General features: G+C 35.7%; 1 protein-coding gene and 1 pseudogene across 1 annotated transcript; one reads left to right on the top strand and one right to left on the bottom strand.

Moving 5' to 3' along the window:
- Positions 1 to 6,297: 6,297 nt before the first annotated feature.
- Positions 6,298 to 14,853, top strand: LOC135223050 (uncharacterized; annotated as a pseudogene).
- A 1,245-nt stretch (positions 14,854 to 16,098) lies between these two features.
- Positions 16,099 to 19,537, bottom strand: LOC135223051 (uncharacterized). The gene is made up of 4 exons (XM_064261559.1): positions 19,529 to 19,537; positions 18,475 to 18,691; positions 17,236 to 17,365; positions 16,099 to 16,416 (listed from the first exon to the last, which is right to left on the bottom strand). The coding sequence occupies exons 1-4, from the start codon at positions 19,535 to 19,537 to the stop codon at positions 16,323 to 16,325; spliced, it is 450 nt and encodes a 149-aa protein (XP_064117629.1). The 3' UTR covers positions 16,099 to 16,322.
- Between the last annotated feature and the right edge of the window lie 678 nt (positions 19,538 to 20,215).

The following is a 20,215-nucleotide window of genomic DNA, read 5'->3' on the forward strand; positions in this document are numbered from 1 at the left end:
TTCAAACTATGATCCCAGGAATAAGAAGTTTCATGCTTCCACTAATACAGGCAACAAAATGTTTTATTGTGCTGATTACAACTGCAATGTTGAGTAAGATCAATAAACGTTACATATACACGCTAATATTGTTCAAATGAGAGCTGGGAAGGAAGTTGGATCAATGCCGGTTACGAACGGCACCCCAGTCGGTGGACGCCATATTGGATTTAAAAACTGCCTTGACAACATATTTTACGAAGACCTCACGTTCATATGGCACTTTCATTTATCACATTATGTTGATGAAACTTCAATCTTTTGAATGGTATACTTAAAGATGTAATTGTATTCTTGTTTCACCAATGAAATATCGATTGAATAAGGCTGATCCACCCGATGACGATGGATCCACTGCGGCGTTTCCCCCTAATACTCATTTCATACTAGGTTCCTGGAAAAACAAATGTGTCTAACTGGACAAGGACAAGGATTCAAAGGTCTCAAAATTACTTCATAAGTAGTAGTCTTCAGTCTCACAAAAATTAACACCGACCTTGCATCAGTTAGTAGGCCTATCTAATGCCTGGGAGGATAACCTAACCTAAAACTGGATTCCAATAACGCCTCCGCCGGCGACTCGTAGACTTCAATCCACAATCTAGATAGAGGCCAACCTACTCTATTGTAAAATCTGGTTAATCTTTAATTGACACCAATACCGCATTGGAGACTTGACAATAGTACCTATACTTTACATTATATACCTAATATAATGTGCACTGAACATTTCTTAGCCTATGTACTGTCATTAGCAAAAGACCTAACAACCACACCTACCATACCTTAGCCTAGGGCACCAGTTCCATACCCTTAACGTTCTAGAGCATGTCATCATCAGTTAGAAGACATTTCATGAACTTGCCCGAATCCAAATGAGGCCTATCAAAGGGTTTAGCCTAAGTTGCTTCTATTTCGACCGTTTTCCCCCAACCAAAAACCTTCCATTCCTACGGTGAGCCCTGCATTGTAGGATTTAAGGGTAAGGTTCACCACCTTATAATTTCAAAATGTACTCTTTTTGCAGGGAAAACGAAACGTGCAAAACACATGACGAAACCGAAAAATTGGTAGATCTATTTATATTAAAAATGCTTTAAATACCAGCTTTTCAACTGATATTTACTTAAATATATCCATATTCTCCAATTGCCACCTAAAACCTGAATATTTCCCATGAAGACAAACTTGTCTTAGCATTTATAGGAAAGACTACGCTTATAGGCCTAGGGGCGTCAAGCAAATTCTCTATGACCGGTTAAATGATAGTAATATTGACTACGCTTTAAAATAAGGGCATTTACAATAATAGACTTTTGATATAAAGACAAGTATCGAGTCGAAAGCATATTTATTTTTACCTTAACTTTATTGATTAAAGCATCCCAGTTCTCATCTACCATTTCCTTATAATCATTGGTTATCAATATGCCTAATACCATACACTTATTTTTCTGTTGTATCCAATCAAGTGGCCATACATTTTTGTTCTTCCAATTACCTAAACCCATGACACAAGTCTTATCTCTATTTAGTTCTGCACCAGTAGCTAGCTCAAATTGCTTTATAATACTAAAAACTACTTTAATACTTCTTTCTTTACTAACAAAAACTGAGCTGTCATCAGCAAAACCTACAACAGAACACTGGAACCCATTAGGGAGGTTCACTGGCACAATTTCATTGCTTTGTTTAATTGTTCTGTATAAAGATTCTTGAAACAATATATAGCTATCATTGACATCGGACATCCTTGCCTTATGGATCTCTCAACAGGAAAAAGCCGCTAACAATCCCATTTACACAAACTGCACTTAAGCATCCAGTATATAACATTCTCATTTTCATGATAAACAAATCACTAAAACCCATCCGTGAGAGTGTTTTAAACATGAAACTCAAATTAACTTTATCGAACGCCTTACTCCAATCCAGGTTAATTAGAGCACAATCCAAATTATTTTCATTTGCATAATAAGTTACATCCCTAATTAGAGTATTACATTTCACTATTGATCTTCCCTTAACCGAACAAAATTGTTCTCGTGATATAACTTTATGAAGGACACTTTTTAATCTATTACGCCAAAATTTTTGGCAATGCATTTGTAATCGGTATTCAGTAAAGAAATAGGTCTCCAGTTTTTTAAACACACTAAATCACCACTTTTAGGTACTAATTTCAAGATACCCTTTTTTTGGCTTTTTCCTAATTCAAGGTCTAAATCTATCGCAAACTTAATCATTTCAGAGAACTCTGACTTAATTACATTCCATGTCTTTAAATAGAATTCCAGAGGAAGACCATCTTCACCACCGGGAGTTCCGCCTTTATTCATCATCTTTAACGTATTTAATACCTCATCGACAGATACCTTTCTACATAACATTTCATTGTCCTCATCAGTTATTGTGCTCCCTATACAATTAAGGAAACTATCTTGTAGCTGTTCATCAGTATTTATCTTTGTGAACAGTTTTTCATAGTGATCCTTTACATGACAGACTATCGCCTCTGTGTTGTCGAGCGTCACACCGCTTTCTAACCTCAGTTGCCTAATACTATTTCGCTTCCCTCTGAGTTTCTCTTTACTAATAAAATTTGCAGATAATCTCTCTCCTTTTATTCTCTCTTCTGTCCTTAACCTAACCTTTATACCTTCACATATTTCATCTTTTATTGATTTCATTCTATCTTTTATAGCCTTCATCTCTTCAAATTTATTGTAACCTACAGAGGCTTTACTTGATAAGTATTCAAGATAATTTTGTTTTGCAAAAATCTTAGAGTGCCATATTTCTCTTGTATAGCTTGTTTAGACAGCCTTATGAAAAACTCTTTTAATTTTGGTTTCACAAATGTATCCCACCATTCCATAATGTTGGAGTATTTAATTATTTCCTTTTTTAAAAAGTGCCATAATCTTTCAAATTTCTCCATGAAGTCGTCCCTCTCCAATAATGAAACATTTAACTTCCATATTCCTCTACCTATTTTACAACGATTATTAAGCAGAAATTCAGTTAATATCATATTATGTCTGTTAAAGATAATGGAATATTTTTACAATTCTTAATATTACTATACAAAAACTCAGTCACATACACTCGTCAATTCTTGAAGCATAATTACCTATAATGTACGTAGTATATTCGGGAATATTGTTCATTGAAAACCAAGCGTCTTTCAATCCCAAATGCTGTACTAAAGATTTAAGACCTTTTGATACATACCTCTCATTACCTGTACTAACATCTCTACCCGACAGTACGCAATTGAAGTCACCAGCAAAAATCAAATTTGATATGTTGTTCCTTAAATAATACAAAATATCCACAGAACAAGTTCTCCCTCTCTCTCTTTTTACTTGAGCCTGATGGTGCGTATACATTCAATAAGGAGAGGTTTATATCATTATACCGTATCCTTGTGAATAATATGTTTCCAGTGTCATCCTTTTCACTGTTAATTACTGAAATATTTGACTTTTTATTAAACAGAAAACACGTGCCACCTTTAAAGCTAGTAGGCATATTCATTACAACCTCAAAGTAGTCCTCTAAATAGTTTATCCTGTTCACATCTCTAATATTATGTTCTTGAAGAAATAATACATCAATTTTATATTGATCAACTAACATCTTTACTTTCAACTGCTTATTAAGCTCATTTAAACCACAAATATTTAATGAAGCAGTGACTAAAGCCATTTTTAAGGAAATATTAAAATAAATACATACCAATTATTTACCTATTTTAGCCAGTTTAGAACATTTATTTTTACCATTACTACTATCATCATCCTCATGTTTGTGTTTACCAGAGTTCTGATCACTAAATAGACCATGATCTAATACATTATCAACAAACATATCCTGGCTTTCATTTAAGGGGTTTGACAACTCAGAAAAAACGGAACATTCTCCTTCGCTATTATTCAATACTTTTAAGTTTTTCTGTCCATTGTCCTTTTTAATGTAATTTTTACACCTGAACTGTCGTTAACAGTTGCTTGCCATTTTTGTCGTACTGGTATTTGACTTTTATCTCCGTTCCTATTCTTATTGCCCTTTTCTTTAGTTGTATTGTTGCCTCTCTTTCCACTCCCTATTAAGGTTTCCTTAGGAATATTCCTCATAGACTCAACATCCATACCATTTTCACCTTCACCCTTTCCTTCTTTATGAAGTTTTTCCGTTGACATTCGCTCGTCTTCTTCACTGTTGACTATTTCTTCGGTTACGATTTGCATATTGTCTTCGTATTCCACCTTTCTTCCGTTTATAATTTCTTCCTTGTGCACATCTTCTCCTTCTGTTTCTACTTGCACAATGTCATCAGGAGATAACTGCAAAGGAGCATATATCTCGTCGCCACTGTCTTCACTCATTCGATAATCTTCATTCCCCTCCTCTAATCCTTCTTCCTTATTTATTTTTTTCCTTCTTGGTTTCCTGAGTATTTCCTCTTGGACCTTTGTCAGCTGCACTATTTGTGTATACATCGGTTTCATCTTCACTAATATCAATTCCTCTTTGGCTATCCTTTACCTCTTGTCCCTCAATGTTATTTCTTTCTCTTGTTTGTTCTCTGTTATCACCATTATCCTTCTCTGATTTATTATCATTTCTTTGCCTGCTTATGTCAGGAAAGTCTTTTTCATTCCACATACTAGTTCCTTCCATAATATCGATGTTACAATCTTTCACTAGATGGCCTTCTTGTCCGCATCTGTAACAGGTTCTTTCTGCCCATTAATATAATATACTTAAGTTTAAAAACCATACACTTATCGATGAAGGGATATTGTCTCTAATCTTCATCTTTATTGTTCGTATCCCCATTCAGCAGGCCTTTTCTCGGGGTCCCATACTGAATCTGTTGCTTCTTATTGAATCCACTTTTCCATACCTGCTCATAATGTTTATTATCAATTCATCAGACAATTCAAAGGGTGCATTCCTTATCGATACATATGTATACGAGGTACTTATATTTACAACTTCACGCTATCTACCTCACTTATCTTGATCTGCTTATCCTCAAATTGTCTTACTATTTCCAAGAATTTGTTCTCTGAGCTGAACTTAACTACTACTTTATTCCTGCTCACATTCTGTACACCCAAGATGTCAGCAATATCAAGTTTCAATTCTCTGAACTAACACAAATACATACATTTTCGATGGACATATAACCTCCCAGGAACTGTAAACCAATGGAGTCCTTTCTCCTTAAAAAGCTTGGAAACGAATCCATGTTGTTTTAGTACTGTATCTCATAAAACAACAAAGAGAACGGGTAAACTTTATCATAAAAAACGGACCTTCCCCAAGGCAAACGCCTTGGGGTATAAACAAACGTTTCCAAGTACCCCGTCTATTTTAATCTCTATTTCGCACTATTCCTGTACTTATAAACGTTTCCAATTAAGTCTGTGTACTCACATCACTTCACGATGCTCCATGCATTGTTATCAGTGCTTGAGTACATTACATCACCAAAAAATAAAGGCTAAAGTACAGAGCGAATGTAAACACGGTATCCTGTGACGATGCCTTCTTCTTCGTAATCAGTCTATAGTACAAAATGCAACTGTCATCAATCTGTTGTATAAAATGCAACTGTCATCAATCTATTGCATAAAATGCAACTGTATTCAATCTTATATATAAAATGCAACTGTCATTTGTCATCAGTCTTGTACAAAATGCAATCGCCATAAATCTAGAGATCGGGGTGAACTTATGATTCCTTGAAGAGAAGCGAGTTAGTCATAAAGCTCTGCGAATTTCCTCTCCTCTGTCCCTCACCTCTAGTGAGACATTGCAATAGTACCAACAAGCAAATTAATGCAGACTCACTCTCTCTCTCTCTCTCTCTCTCTCTCTCTCTCTCTCTCTCTCACTAGACTATGATGCGGCAAAAGATGCTTTGGCTCAAGGAAAGATATTACTAGTATTATTTCGAGGACTTTCCTCCTGCAGTTGGGCGAAATTTATTTTCGTTAAACGAAAAGTGTCGAATTTGTTGCAGGTGCAACTGGAAGAAGGTGGGCTAACTTGATCGTTTGATAAAATTTTACCATTTAATTTCAAGTACTGGTGTCATGGTTGCTGTTGCACGAGAACCAGTCTTCAAAATATCTCAGAATAAAAGAAACGGGAATTCACTACGGCAACACTTACATTGGTAGGTCATACAAACGCAACAGCACGAGGAAGTTCTGACACAAATAAATAGGAAAGAGAAGCGATAAGAATACGAAGCCGTCGAGGTTTCGCGTCATCCATTGAGATCCGATGTTCAGTCCCTTTAAACACTGCAGGACAAAACAGAGATGGGAGTTGTGGAGCGTCCTAGTTCTGTGCATTGTAAGTATACGAGTATCTCACGTACATAAATAGATTATTCAGTGAAATCTGGATAATTGTACATTTTCATTAGGCACTGACTTGCCAAAACGTCGAGCGATTTTTCCTCCTCAATAAGGTGATGCCACGAGAGGTTTTGTCGTTATTTGCCTGCATCCCGATCCGAAGGACAGTAAAGAAAGTGAGAGCTGCCATAACCGCCTAATACCGAAATAAAGGTCTTTGTTATCACATGCACGTCTGTGTTTTCTGCAGTTCATGAGAGTACTCGTAATTGATATATAACTATCGGTGAGTAAAAAGTGGGAGTGAAGTGACATAGATGATTCAATTTTCAAATACAATATACAAACTTGAAACTTCTCTGATATCAAGAGTTAACCAACGGAAAAGTTACGAAAGCTTAACAAACACCTGAGAAATATATATTACATATAAACTAAGTTCATTATCACTCCTTGGAAACCCCGAGAGGTTGGCGCTCGAAGCAAGCACAACAATTAAGTCTAAAGCAAGGTGTACACGTCAGCTCTTAGACAGAGAGAGAAATCGCCTGTGGCAGTAAGGAAGCTTTAGACTAATATACAAAATTCCAGACATGTGGTCACCGGAATTGTTAATCCGTATCCCTCTTTATGACAGAAATAAATCAAAGGCTCTTGGTGAAATTTAAAACAAATCCAAACTAGTATTTAAAGTTTTTACTGAACGATATTCTACATAATACTTCCTGCATAGCAAGCATGGGCAATCACTGACATCAGGCCTGTCCAATACGAGTCATTCAGATGTCACTGATGACGTGCCGAGTGCAATACAAAAACTCCCTAAAACTTCAAACGACTTAGTGGAGGGTTATAGCTCATTAACGTGAAAATGCTAAAAGTAATAGCCTACACTTCAAACACTACTTAGTGGTGAGTTGTAGCTCATTAACGTGGAAGTGAATTGCTTGAATTTTACCGTTATAGTTCACCCCATTTTGATTCGAACCAACTCATTTCTTAGGGAATTCTTCACAATAACCCCTTCTCAATGCTGCTCCTCGCAAGACACATGAATACTTTGTGCAACAGAATTTGTTTTCTATAAGTGCGACTAAAGACAAGAGCTTGGAGCTACGCCATATGGACACATATGTTCCTGCATCTTTTGCCATCTTTCTGTCGGCATATCAGGCAAGATCATTTTGCTGTGAGCACGAGCACCATATTTCTCTACCCTTTTTCTTCATCTTTTTGCAGCAGAAGCAAAGCTTGAGGTCGACCGTGGTCACTACTATTCCACCAAAGACTTCTACATTTGCGTTTACGAGAGATGAAAGGAAAGGGGGTAAAGCCCCTATTTCTAGCTGAAGTATAAATAACCAGACGACGCGACTTTTTCTTGCGCTAGTGCACGCCTCTTAAAATAAAATAAAATCCAGGTCTCCAAAGCGCCTCAGTGGCGTGGTTGGTATGGTGTTTGCTTCCCACCTCGGTGGTCGTGGGTTTGATTCTCGGCCATTCCATTGAGGAGTGAGAGATGTGTGTTTCTGGTGATAGAAGTTCACTCTCGACGTGGTTCGGAAGTCACGTAAAGCCGTTGGTCCCGTTGCTGAATAACCACCGGTTCCATGCAACGTAAAAACACCATACCATACAAACAAAAATACAGGTCTTAAGTTCAAAGACGCAAAAGGAACGTGACGTATTCTACAGGGTGTTAACACTTCAATTTTTGTTGGAGACTGTTGTCTGTGCATTACGTTTGAGCTTTGGTAATGATGTTGATCACGGACGAAAGATGAATGATACCTATGCGTTAAATATTACTCCAAGCAAATTTAACGTCACAAAAGACCATTATCCACGTATAGTCTTCTAAAAATTATCCAGTTTACGGATTCGCAAGAATGTCTGTAAAAAAGAAGTTTAAAAAAAACCCGGTGACGCAACAGGCCATTCCTGCTAAATGATGATTACAAACATTTCGTATGCTAAACCTATTTTGTTGTCAGTATGGAACTTCCATTGAGAACTGATGCATGATGTGTAATATTGCTAAATATGAAAAAAAATAATCAGCCTATGGATTAGTTAGGTGTTTGATTTAGGTTAAGCCAACCTCGTACTCAAACGGGCCCTAGCCCTTTTAAGTGCACAGTCAAACTGGACAGTCGACGTAATGCTCTACAATATCCCATGGCTACAGAAAAACAAGGCTAATGGAAAGTAGTAAGAAAGGCGTAAGCGTCAGGGATAAAATGTCACAAAGAGAATTCTAAAGATTGGGAAAGGCAATAAGAAATGTGGCATATTCTCGAATGTTTTTTCAATTTATCTGCTGCATTTATAAAGAAAAATGTATAACATATATTAATTATGCAAACCAATCGTTGCTTCTGAAAACCTTGAATTTACCAGTCTATCTGTCTATCTATCTATCTATCGATTTATCAAACTACTATATGCATATGTGTGTTATTTTTCTGTCAAAAGTTTCCTTATAGTAGTCGCAATACATGACATGTCCCTTACATGAGGAAAATACAAGTGTTACATTATGTAAGTATTTGTTGTTTGGCTTACGTTTTAGTACTAAATGCAGTAAAAATGTCGCTCTTATTATTTTCATCATAATGAGACACGAGTATTATTACTTAAAAAATTACTTCTTGGGCCACAAGCTTTAATTCATACTTTCACCCAAATATTCCTTACTTGTCATCAACATGAATGAAAAATGTTTTGTTGCAACGTTGTATCGAACTGTCGAATATCGTTGACTGATAATGCAATTTACATCATTCTTTCCCCCTCAAATGCAGGTCGTAGGCTCGTTGTACGCACTGTTCACCCGAATTAGTGAAGGCGACAATCTTTCGGAGCAGTTTCTGGAGAGGCGCCAAGACGATGATGATTTTTTTCAGCGCCGTATGGAAGGTCCTCTCTCCCCCAGCGACCCACGACTCCTTCAGTACACCAGAGAAAGGTTCGGAATGTACCGCATCACTAATTTTGTCTTCTGTTGTTGTTTTCTTGTACCTTATTTTTTTTATTAGTAACCATGAACTAAACCATCTTCCTTTTATGATTTTTTTATCCCTTAATCAAGTTATCTCAGAGTTAAAGTCATTCTTACAATATTTTTCGTGGTATTCGTTTGTAGTCTGATAGCTCTATGTAACGTTACTATATATATATATATATATATATATATATAATATATATATATATATATATATATATTAGAGCTTGTGCCTTGTATGATAAGGCGCCCTATGAGGTAATGTTAGACTTGCGATAATCTTACGCTAAGTCGGTTGGTATTGCACTTCCATCTTCAATGGAGTGTCTGGGGTTTTGTAGATCACTTACGAAGTCGGTATTATCTTGTTGGTTATTACGACGATGTGTTAAACTCATGGTTCGGTGAGGAGGTTCTTGTAGAAAACACGAAGTATAAAAATAAATATATTCTTCTGAAGTTTTACATGATGAAGATCAGGTATGATTGTACAAGTCTTCTAATAACGATAGCTTGATCGCTTCTGCCAATGATGATGGCTACTTCTGTTCTCTCTACATGATAAAGCTTAGGTAAAGAGATACAGGTCTTCTAATGACGATAGCTAACTCTGTTCTGCCTGTCTACCATCTCTGTTACAAGTTATGAAGGAACAGACAGTAGTTCGAACATATGAACATACATACAAATGACATAGTTTCATACGAACACACAATCAAAATGAGACACGCTACAGATCACGTAGGCGGTAGTTGTCTCAAGCAGGGAGCTTGGACTAATGTTTATAAACAATTGAATGACTACAGGTGACGGCATGTTATCTTAGCCTACATACTTATTGTATACGTCATCTTTAGCGTCTCTAGTCTGATCACATTCCTGCAAGCAATCTTTTATATATATGGACTAACATTCCATATTTTTATTATGTAAAACACTTACATATATATTATATATATATATATATATATATATTATATATATATATTTATATAAATAAATTTAAAAAATGTAATAATCGACTTACAATGTTCAACTTTTTAGGTATTCTTATTTCCACAGTTGGTTTTGGCAACCGAAATCTTTTCATGAGATGTACAGCATTTGCAGAAAAATCATTGATTAACTATATATATATATATATATATATATATATATATATAATATATATATATATATATATATATATATATATATATATATATATATATAAAGTCAATCAATGATTTTCTGCAAATGCTGTACATCTCATGAAAAGATTTCGGTTGGCAAAACCAACAACTGTGGAAATAAGACAAGTAAAGTTGAACATTGTAAGCCAATATTATCCTTATTCCAATATATATATATATATATATTATATATATATATATATATAGATATATATTAATGCATATTATAATATATAGATATATATATATCTATATATATATAGATATATATATATGTATGTAGTATGTATGTATGTATAAAGAAATAAACTTGGAGAAACCGTCGTCAAACATTTTGGCGATAGAAACTTCGTGTACATGTTGCCCATCACCACACAGATTCCTGATGCCACCAAGTACTGAGCCTACATGCTGGAGATCGAGAATGGCACGTCGATCGTTTACAGTCTGTACCGTACTGCTGTAATTAGCTGGATCTATTTAAACAATCTTATTAAGACTCTATTCCGCGAGGAGCCTCCTGGATTCTTTGTCGAGGCAGGAGCCCTCGATAGGCGAGTACATTTCCAACACCCTGGATCTGGAGAGATTGTATGGCTGGACTGGTCCTCCTGGTCGAGGTCGATCAGGAGTTGTTCACCAGACTCCCTTGAAAAAGAACAGGAAGGCTTGGGCCTCGAATACTGCCTGGCAACTTCGCCCTATCCTCACGAAGTAGGTGCAGAGTAAGCTCTCTCTCTCTCTCTTCTCTCTCTCTCTCTCTCTGCTCTCTCTCTCTCTCTCTCTCTCTCACGAAAGTAAAATATCAAAATACTTTAGATCGTGAAATAAGTAAAAAATAGTGTATACATAAATTTATATTCTTGCTAGGAAAATTAGTAAACGGAATGCATCTTCTTAGCATTCAGTTCCATAGCCATAAAACCTTTATCAAACATCTTTGAACAATTTATCAAACTTAATACAAGTCCTAGATAAAAGGAAAAAAAATACAACTTAAGTGAAGTTTCCATACGTTATGAGCATATACATTAATCCACACTCAGAACATGTTTCATCTAATTTCTCGAAGAATGACTATCTGAAGAAGGAATACAAACTGCTCTCTAAGGACGACGAAATTCTTATTATTTGCCGTTAGAGAAAAAAAATGAGTCGCAAAACATTTTTTATTAGCTAGTCTGATGCCAGTTCATGAAATATATACAATTTCTTTTCAATTTATTGCAGACAACTCTAGTCAAATTTGCAAATCAAGCTCACAGTCGACACGAATTTTCCCTTTACGCAAGAGTCTACAATGCCCTCATAGTGTCCAAAGACTTGCCTGAGAGGACCTCACACGGAATCCCGGTTTATCAAGAGTCACAGTGCCTGCCTTTGGAGACACTCCTTCTGGCTATCAATGTCACCCACGTCCACTTAGTGGTTCTTGATGTTGAAGGTATGTTTTTAATGACCTTTTTTTTTAGCATATAAAAATGTAGAATCCACTATGACTAAAATAAAGCTCGCTTCATTCACTGCTTAGAAATAATACACTGATGCTCTACCAGTAAATTCACCATTAATGAAGGGTCTCTGGTTGAGCCATTTCCTTCTCATTATATTTCTGAAGAAGAAAAGTAAAGTTAGGGATGCCCACTTATAAAGGGATTTATGCCTCTGCTGACCAGAAATTTTAAATTTGTTGAAATTTACTATTTCAACTTGTTTCAACTAAGCTTTTACATTACGGAGTTGAAATTATACTTAAAATGTTTCTGCAAGTTACCACGTAACTTTTTCTTTTTTTTTATTACAGGCGTGGAAGCAGATGTCTTGGATTCGTTTTTTGGCTCAAAATCAAGAAATGCCATGGTTGATGTATGGATTGTGGAACACAAGCACCCAGAGACCGTGTCAGGAGGTGGTGATCGAGTACACCTAGAATTTATATACTGGTATGATTTTAGTTTGCTATTTAACTAGGAAGAGAAACGCATATGTAGTCTTAGCTGATGGTCTCCATATTTTTGCTTTGCCTTCAATGCTACTCCCATCTGAGGTATTTATTCTTTACATTCTTTACCGGCATTCAAGAACACAGCTGGAAAGTTAATTTTAGCTAAAACCAATTACTATAAAAGTTTAGTATCTTCGGTTATATGACTAACATCATAGCAGTTTCTCACGCGAAATTTCGGTGCAGTCAGTACAAACCTGAACAATGAAATACACTATAGCATTTATATAACATTGATGTAGATATACTGCCCTGTACATTGACTTTCATTAATCATGAGTAACTTAACTGATGACTCTGACAGCGAAGATGAAAATGCACATGCTCTGGGTCGCATACGGAATTCGATTTATGGGCTGCTCCAAGAGCAAGAGCCCGTGCTGGCTTAAGCTTAAAACAAAAAGATCAGTAAAGCGATCTGCAGTATTTATCATCTTCATCACCTCCTAAGCAGTACTGTAAGGGGCAGAACCACGAGTTACATCTCACAAGTTACATCTCAAGTGGTGTAATGTGGGCATTACTAAAGTGTTTGCAGCGTCCCTTCAGCCTTTAGGTGCACCACTTTTTAACTACAGGCAGTCCCCGGGTTACGACGGGGGTTCCGTTCTTGAGACGCGTCGTAAGCCGAAAATCGTTGTAAGCCGGAACATCGTCAAAAATCCTAAGAAAACCTTACTTTTAATGCTTTAGGTGCATTGAAAACTATGTAAACTGCATTCTTATGGCATTTTTCATCAAAAAACCTTCAAATATTGATTATTTTGCATTTTTGGTGTCATTTCATCTCCCAGATGAGCGTTGTAGGCGTCGTAACCCTGGAACATACATCGTAACCCTGGAAATAACGTCTATTGACAAGCATCGTAACCTCGGAACGTCGTAAGCCGACACCGTCGTAACCCGGGGACTGCCTGTACTTATTTGCTGTCCACCCTCTCTTACTATTACTCCTTTGTACAACTGTAGGGTTTTTTTCCAGTTCCACCTTTACATATCCTTGTCCCGTCTCCTTTATTTTCTGGCTCTTATAATCTTGCTGCCCAAACGAACTCGCTCTTTTTTTCGTTGTCTTAAGCACTCAACGGCCAAGAGTATCCCAATGCTTAGCGATTTAAGGCCAATGAGGTCTACTGCTACCCTTATGAATGGCATCTTCCCTAGTGGTATTTTGTCGATACGGCCCTTCAAGTGTAGTCTTCTGGCAAATATTGCCTGACCAACAACATTTGGTGCCTTCTGCAACCACTTCCAGCAGTCCAATAAATAAGCTTCAGAAATCTTGCAGCGTCTTGCTTATTTCAACAGCATTGTCTGTTCATCCCACGTCTGTCAAATTTCGTTGCTCCAATATAAATCTTCTCTTCCATCTCCAACCACTTTCTTTCATTACGAAAGCTCTGAGAAGGGAAAACAAATAAGGTGAAATAAGAAGCCCTTGTAGCACACCTCTTTACTGAGAGTTCACTTGACAAGAACCCATTAACTTTGCATCTACTTCGTTCACGGATGATTTCAATTAACTTTACATACATGCTTAACAGGACCATCATAATGACGCTAGACCTACCACACTATTGGTCTGGGGATACTGTTAAATGTGTTCTCGTATTCAAGAGAGCCACCAACGGGGTTTTTAAATTTTATACACTGCTGCACATTATGTCTTAACACAAAGATGTGATCCGTGCAACGCCTGCCTTTAAAAAAAAAACAGAGGCTTATTCATCTCTTAAGCCTTTTAGAAATTTTTCTCTCCGTGCTATTGAGAATACACATCCTCAATATTTTCAGAAGTGTTAAAAATATCATTTATCAATGTAATAGTCATTTATACATCCGTAGATTTTATAATGGTAACAGATGGTTCCACCTCATTTCAAGTTTTTCTTAATTAACATGACTGCAATTATACCATGAATCTAGTTAATTATTCTTCAATATTTACTGCAATGAACATTCTTGGAGTCAATCCTGCATTTTGTTCGATGACTCACATTAGTATGTTATGTAGCAATTACGAAGAGATACTTCCGTCATTTCAGGTTCAATTCCATGGGCTACACCCTCTACACTGTCAGCAAGCACATCCCTACAGACTATACGTTCATCCGAAACGGATCCGACATTTACGAGAGGGCTTTCGCCTCCAGGCCTCCCGAGTTCGACTGGACGTTTGAAGAGTTTCACCACAAGGAAAACAGGCGATAAAACGTTATTCTTCGAACTGCAGAGGATTTCGCTTTTCGTCATGTGGTTATATATATATATATATATATATATATATATATATATATATATATATATATATATATATATATATATATATTCTTAGAGCCGGTAAGGAGGGAACAGACCGCCCAAAGCAACTCCAAACGTTCACTGGACTTTCGAGAATCCTGACCAAGAAAAAATTAAAGATAACAAATAAAATATTCCATTTCCTTAACCTAGTTTGCTTTTCCATCCATTGTTTTCATTGACAACATCGTCTAGTTACATAATAAAGTAGGAGATGTAAGTTTCAATGTAACAATACGGCGAGTATTATTACCTTATCGTGATTATCCAGTTTTGAATGTATAAATTCTGACGGAGCATTACTTCCATGTCTTAGTTTTATCTGTCTTTTCTCTCAACCTTTGCCGAGACCCACAACAATCGCCTAACAATTAGATACCGAGTATTACAAGGTTTAGGTTGCCAGAGGGATACTGGATTTTTTTTTTTAATACAGAACGGGAATGTCTGATTAGTCAACTGATCTGGGATTGACTGAAAAATGTTATCATCTGGGGTTACACCTCCGTACCAGGCGATAGCCTTTTCTAAATATTTTTTTTAACCTATTTCGGTACAATGAACGAAATTGACTAGCAAGAATGCGTCATCACAAACGTTTTTACATTTATGATAATATTTTCCCTTTACGGGGTTAGATAGACGTGAAGTGGGTTTTATAAACGTAAAAAAAGTGTCTGGTATTTCTTTTATTCTGCTGCATCCTGACCACCGAAATGAACACTGATTAGTACAAACAACGACTTAATTATGGCTACGGTCCATGACTATAAAAACATATGGCTGGATAACCTTCATCATACAAACAAACAAACAAACAAACAATGAGGCTGATTCCTAGGGCAATTTGTTTATTGCTGGATCTATACCAATGGCCAAGGTTCGAATCATGGATAAGGTAGATGGACTATAATTAATGACAATTACACTTTGGTGTAGGTTATCCTACGGTATAGAGAACTGGATATTAAACGATGATTGTCACTCAAAGTTTGAGAATATAAAGGTTAAGAGAGTATAAGTGACAAAGTTATATACAATTATATATATATATATATATATAATATATATATATATATATATATATTATACACATGTATAAATATACTACATACGTAGATACAGTATATACATAGTAATGAGATATATATATATATATATATATATATATATATATATATATATATATATATAATTTATAAACAGGCTACACACAGATACACAACGATTCAGTAAACCATAGCGGAAATCAAAGCTTGAGTGTACCATCGAAGAAGGCAACATACCAACCAATAATGTGTTCAGGATTCAAGGTACTTACAACTAAACTCATCCAAGGACATTAGGATGCTGTCCCAGGTATGCAACGCAGTTCCTAGTACTCCTTCACAAATCTGGCAGGTCTTGACCTAAAGGCTCTCTCATGTATACCTAGCCCATCCGTTCCTTATAAATGTGTAGTCGGTGGGGATGGGTGGCCCATACGTGTACAAGGTATAGCCCTTGGATTGAAACCTGTAATAAAATTTAACTCATAATTGCAGCTCTTTTCATGTTTCCTTACTTGCACTATTATGGTGTGTGTTATAGTTTATATATAGTATATATATTTATATATATATATATTATATGTATATTATATATATATATATATATATATTTTATGATATATATATATAATATATATATTATTATATATTAATAATTTTATATGAATTGATTTAATATATATATATATTATGATATATATATATATATATATATATATTATATTTATATATTAATATGTTTATATATTTTTATATATTTATCTATATATATTTTTTTAAATAAGATATTATAGTAATATCATATATATATTCATATATATCCACTCTAGATAGATATATATATATATATATATAATATATATGATATATATATATATATGATAACATACATACATACAATATATATATATATATATATAAATAACACAAACCATATATAATATATATATATATATATATATATATATATAAATATAATATATATTTTATATATATTATATATATTATATATATATATATATATAAAATAACACACACACACAATATATATATATATTATATATATATATATATAATATATTATATATATATAATATATATATATATATATATAATATATATATATATATATATAGACTGCCTTCAAATAGCATATCTCTGGCAAGTCCCTCAACTCATAAGAGGCAGTTAAAGACCAAAAATATCTTACGTGAAGATAAAACAGAAATGGAAAAAAAACTGGGTTGAATGATACTGGTACTACTTTGTTTGAACAGATTCTTACCAGTGTATGAAGCCTGGATGAACTTTGTCATTTGGTCCATCCATTCCTTCTGGATGCTTGTGCTCCACTATCCAAACGTCCACGGTTATGTTGCCTCCCAGGAAATTCTTCAAGATGTCCATTTCCACACCTGTAATAATAATAATAATTAATAATAATGCAAAGCACCACTTTTGAATTACTGACCGCTGATTTGCCAGGTCAAAATCCGTTAGGAGGTAGTTTTCTATTTCTAGGTAAAACTTACTGTAATAATAATAATAGCTACTGTTCGTCCATAACGATAACATCCAAAATGGGTTCTAATAAACTGATAAATATAGCAAGGATAAAAGGTAGAATGACGATGATAATCTTTGAATATACTCTAAAAAAAAAAACATGAAAAAAGTACCGCTTATTATCGATGTGTAGGTAACTAATATTAACACAAATAATAATAATAATTTTAATAAACTGACCTTGCTGCTCATAACAATGCTAAATATGATGATCTGGACGAAGGCAATAGCAATTAAAATTACATAATGATATCCTTGACGGTGACAAAATTAACAATTACAAGAATAAAAGTGGCACTGACTTTATAAATAACATTTAGAGACCACCACCTTGTTTTGAATCGTTATACATAACAATGAAATCAGCTCAGTAGGCCTGTATAATAACTAAAAAGCACAATATATGTCAGCTGGTGCACACGCACTGACGTTGTTTCTATGGAGGTGTGGAATATAATGAAAAATACATAAAGCTTTTTTTTAAATGGATTATCGAGGCTTGGAACACTTCATTTTGGGAATCTTACTGACAGTGAGAACACCTGAACGTCTGTCTGGTGTATAGTCAATTTGCAATTTGCTCTGATTTGATTTTTATGAAATTTAGGCTGCCAAACCAAGCACTGGGACACTTCCAGCCATTCGGCACTTGAGTGAAAAGAGGAAGTTGGAGTGGTTGTACAGCAAGACCAAGATATCCAGAAAATAAAGATAAGTCGACAAGAACCTAAAGGTGGAACTGACAGAAACTCCTACAGCTGCTATACGAAATAACACTGAAAATGTTGAACATCAATATTGAAGAAAGGCAAGGGGGAATGAAGGTTAAGTAGAATGCTGCAAGTACCCTCTAGTAGTGCCTACACTGCACGGCTACTTCCCACCCACCCACCCCGACCCCCCCACAACGGGTCCAGATTGCATTTTACAGAATTGATCTCTGTGAATCGGATCAAACCTTCAACGTCCAGCGAGATGAAGTTGACGTAGGTTACGTTGACTGCCCGAAGAAGAGTCTCTAGTGGAAAGCACTGCACTTTCTCGTAAAGTGGGTAACCAGCGATTTCCAGTCTGACGTTGAGGTCTTTGGTGTCAATAAGGGCGTTGAATCCTTTAATTGCCAATGCTAGTTTCTTGGGCTCCTTCAGGTGGTTCACAAATTTCACGAGAGTCGTCTGTAAAGGAAGATATGTTCTCTTTGAACTCTGCACATAAAAATTTCATTCGTGTTGACATTATGGTCAATTCAACCATTTCTTGGTTATTTGTTAGTTTCCAGACGAGGGTGCATTTTTAGTTTCAAGTTGACAGTTCTCACAACATTTTGTACAAAATGTCGTTAATAAACATATAATTCAAATTGTAAGTACAAAGGGATACATGACAGAGAAGACCATACGCATTTACTATTTTAATAAATAAATAAAAAAATGATATTGTTATGATACAATAAAGTTTTATGCATACTTACCTGGCAGGTATATATATAGCTTATCCTCTTGTCGCACTGGCAGAATTTTCAAAACTCGCGGCAACCGCAGTACACTGGTAGTTCAGGTAATGGCCACCCCGCCCCTTCCCGTGGCGCTGGTGCTCGGAACCATTCCCGTTTTCCTCGATTTTCTCTGACCCTGTCTCCTGAGGGGAGGAGGGTGGGAATTTAATTATATATACCTACCAGGTAAGTATGCATAAAACTTTATTGTATCATAACAATATCATTTTTATGCATGACACTTACCTGGCAGGTATATATATAGCTGATTGACACATTTGGAGGTGGGTCATAGACAGCAACATCGTCATAATTTAAAAATTAACTAATTTTTAAAATTACTATTAGGTTCCTTACCTGCTAAGGTAGCTGACTTCGTAGGTCCTGCCTCTTAGCCTGCTAAACCTTAGTAGCTCTCAACTAGGATGTGACCTGTTTGTTGAGAAAGATAATAACAAAGGGTTCTGACAACTGGACATGACCAATTTGCTGACAGAGAACCCTAGCCCTCATTTACCACGGGCATTCATGCTAGGAAAGTTAATCACCTGAACCACACACAAACACTATAACAAAACACTACACCAAAAAAACTGAGCAGGTAATAACCTTCTCAGACAACCATAAAAACACTATAACCTAATTAAAATAATAGCCTAGCATGTTAGTAGGTTATGGGGTGGAAACTCCTTTGCCCAGTACTGTACTGAGGATACGTACGGGCCTAACGTTTGACAATTATCAAAAGTTGTCTTCACGTCTCTTAGGTAATGCGAGGCAAATACGAATTTGTCCTCCCCCCCCAAAACGTAGAAGCTATAATGTCCTTGAGGGCTAAATTTTTTCTGAATGCCAAGGACGTAGCTACCCGCTCTCACCCCGTGAGCTTTAACTTTAAGCAATCCGAAGCATTCTTCTGGCAAAGCAAATGCGCTTCCTTAATGACTTCTCTTAAGAAAAAAGCCATAGCATTCTTAGACATAGGTCTAGTAGGATCTTTGACAGAACACCAGAGAGAACCTGAAGTCCCTCTAATGCTTCTTGTTCTTTCTACATAATAACGTAAAGCTCTTACTGGGCAAAGAAACCCTTTCCTGTTCTTGACCTACTAGATCAGCCAGTCCTGCAATCTCAAATGACCTTGGCCACGGATGCGAAGGATTCTCATTCTTGGCTAAGAATTCCTCTTGAAACGAACAAACTG

This window comes from Macrobrachium nipponense, chromosome 8 (genome assembly GCF_015104395.2).
Source record: "Macrobrachium nipponense isolate FS-2020 chromosome 8, ASM1510439v2, whole genome shotgun sequence".
Taxonomy (NCBI): Eukaryota; Metazoa; Arthropoda; class Malacostraca; order Decapoda; family Palaemonidae; genus Macrobrachium; species Macrobrachium nipponense.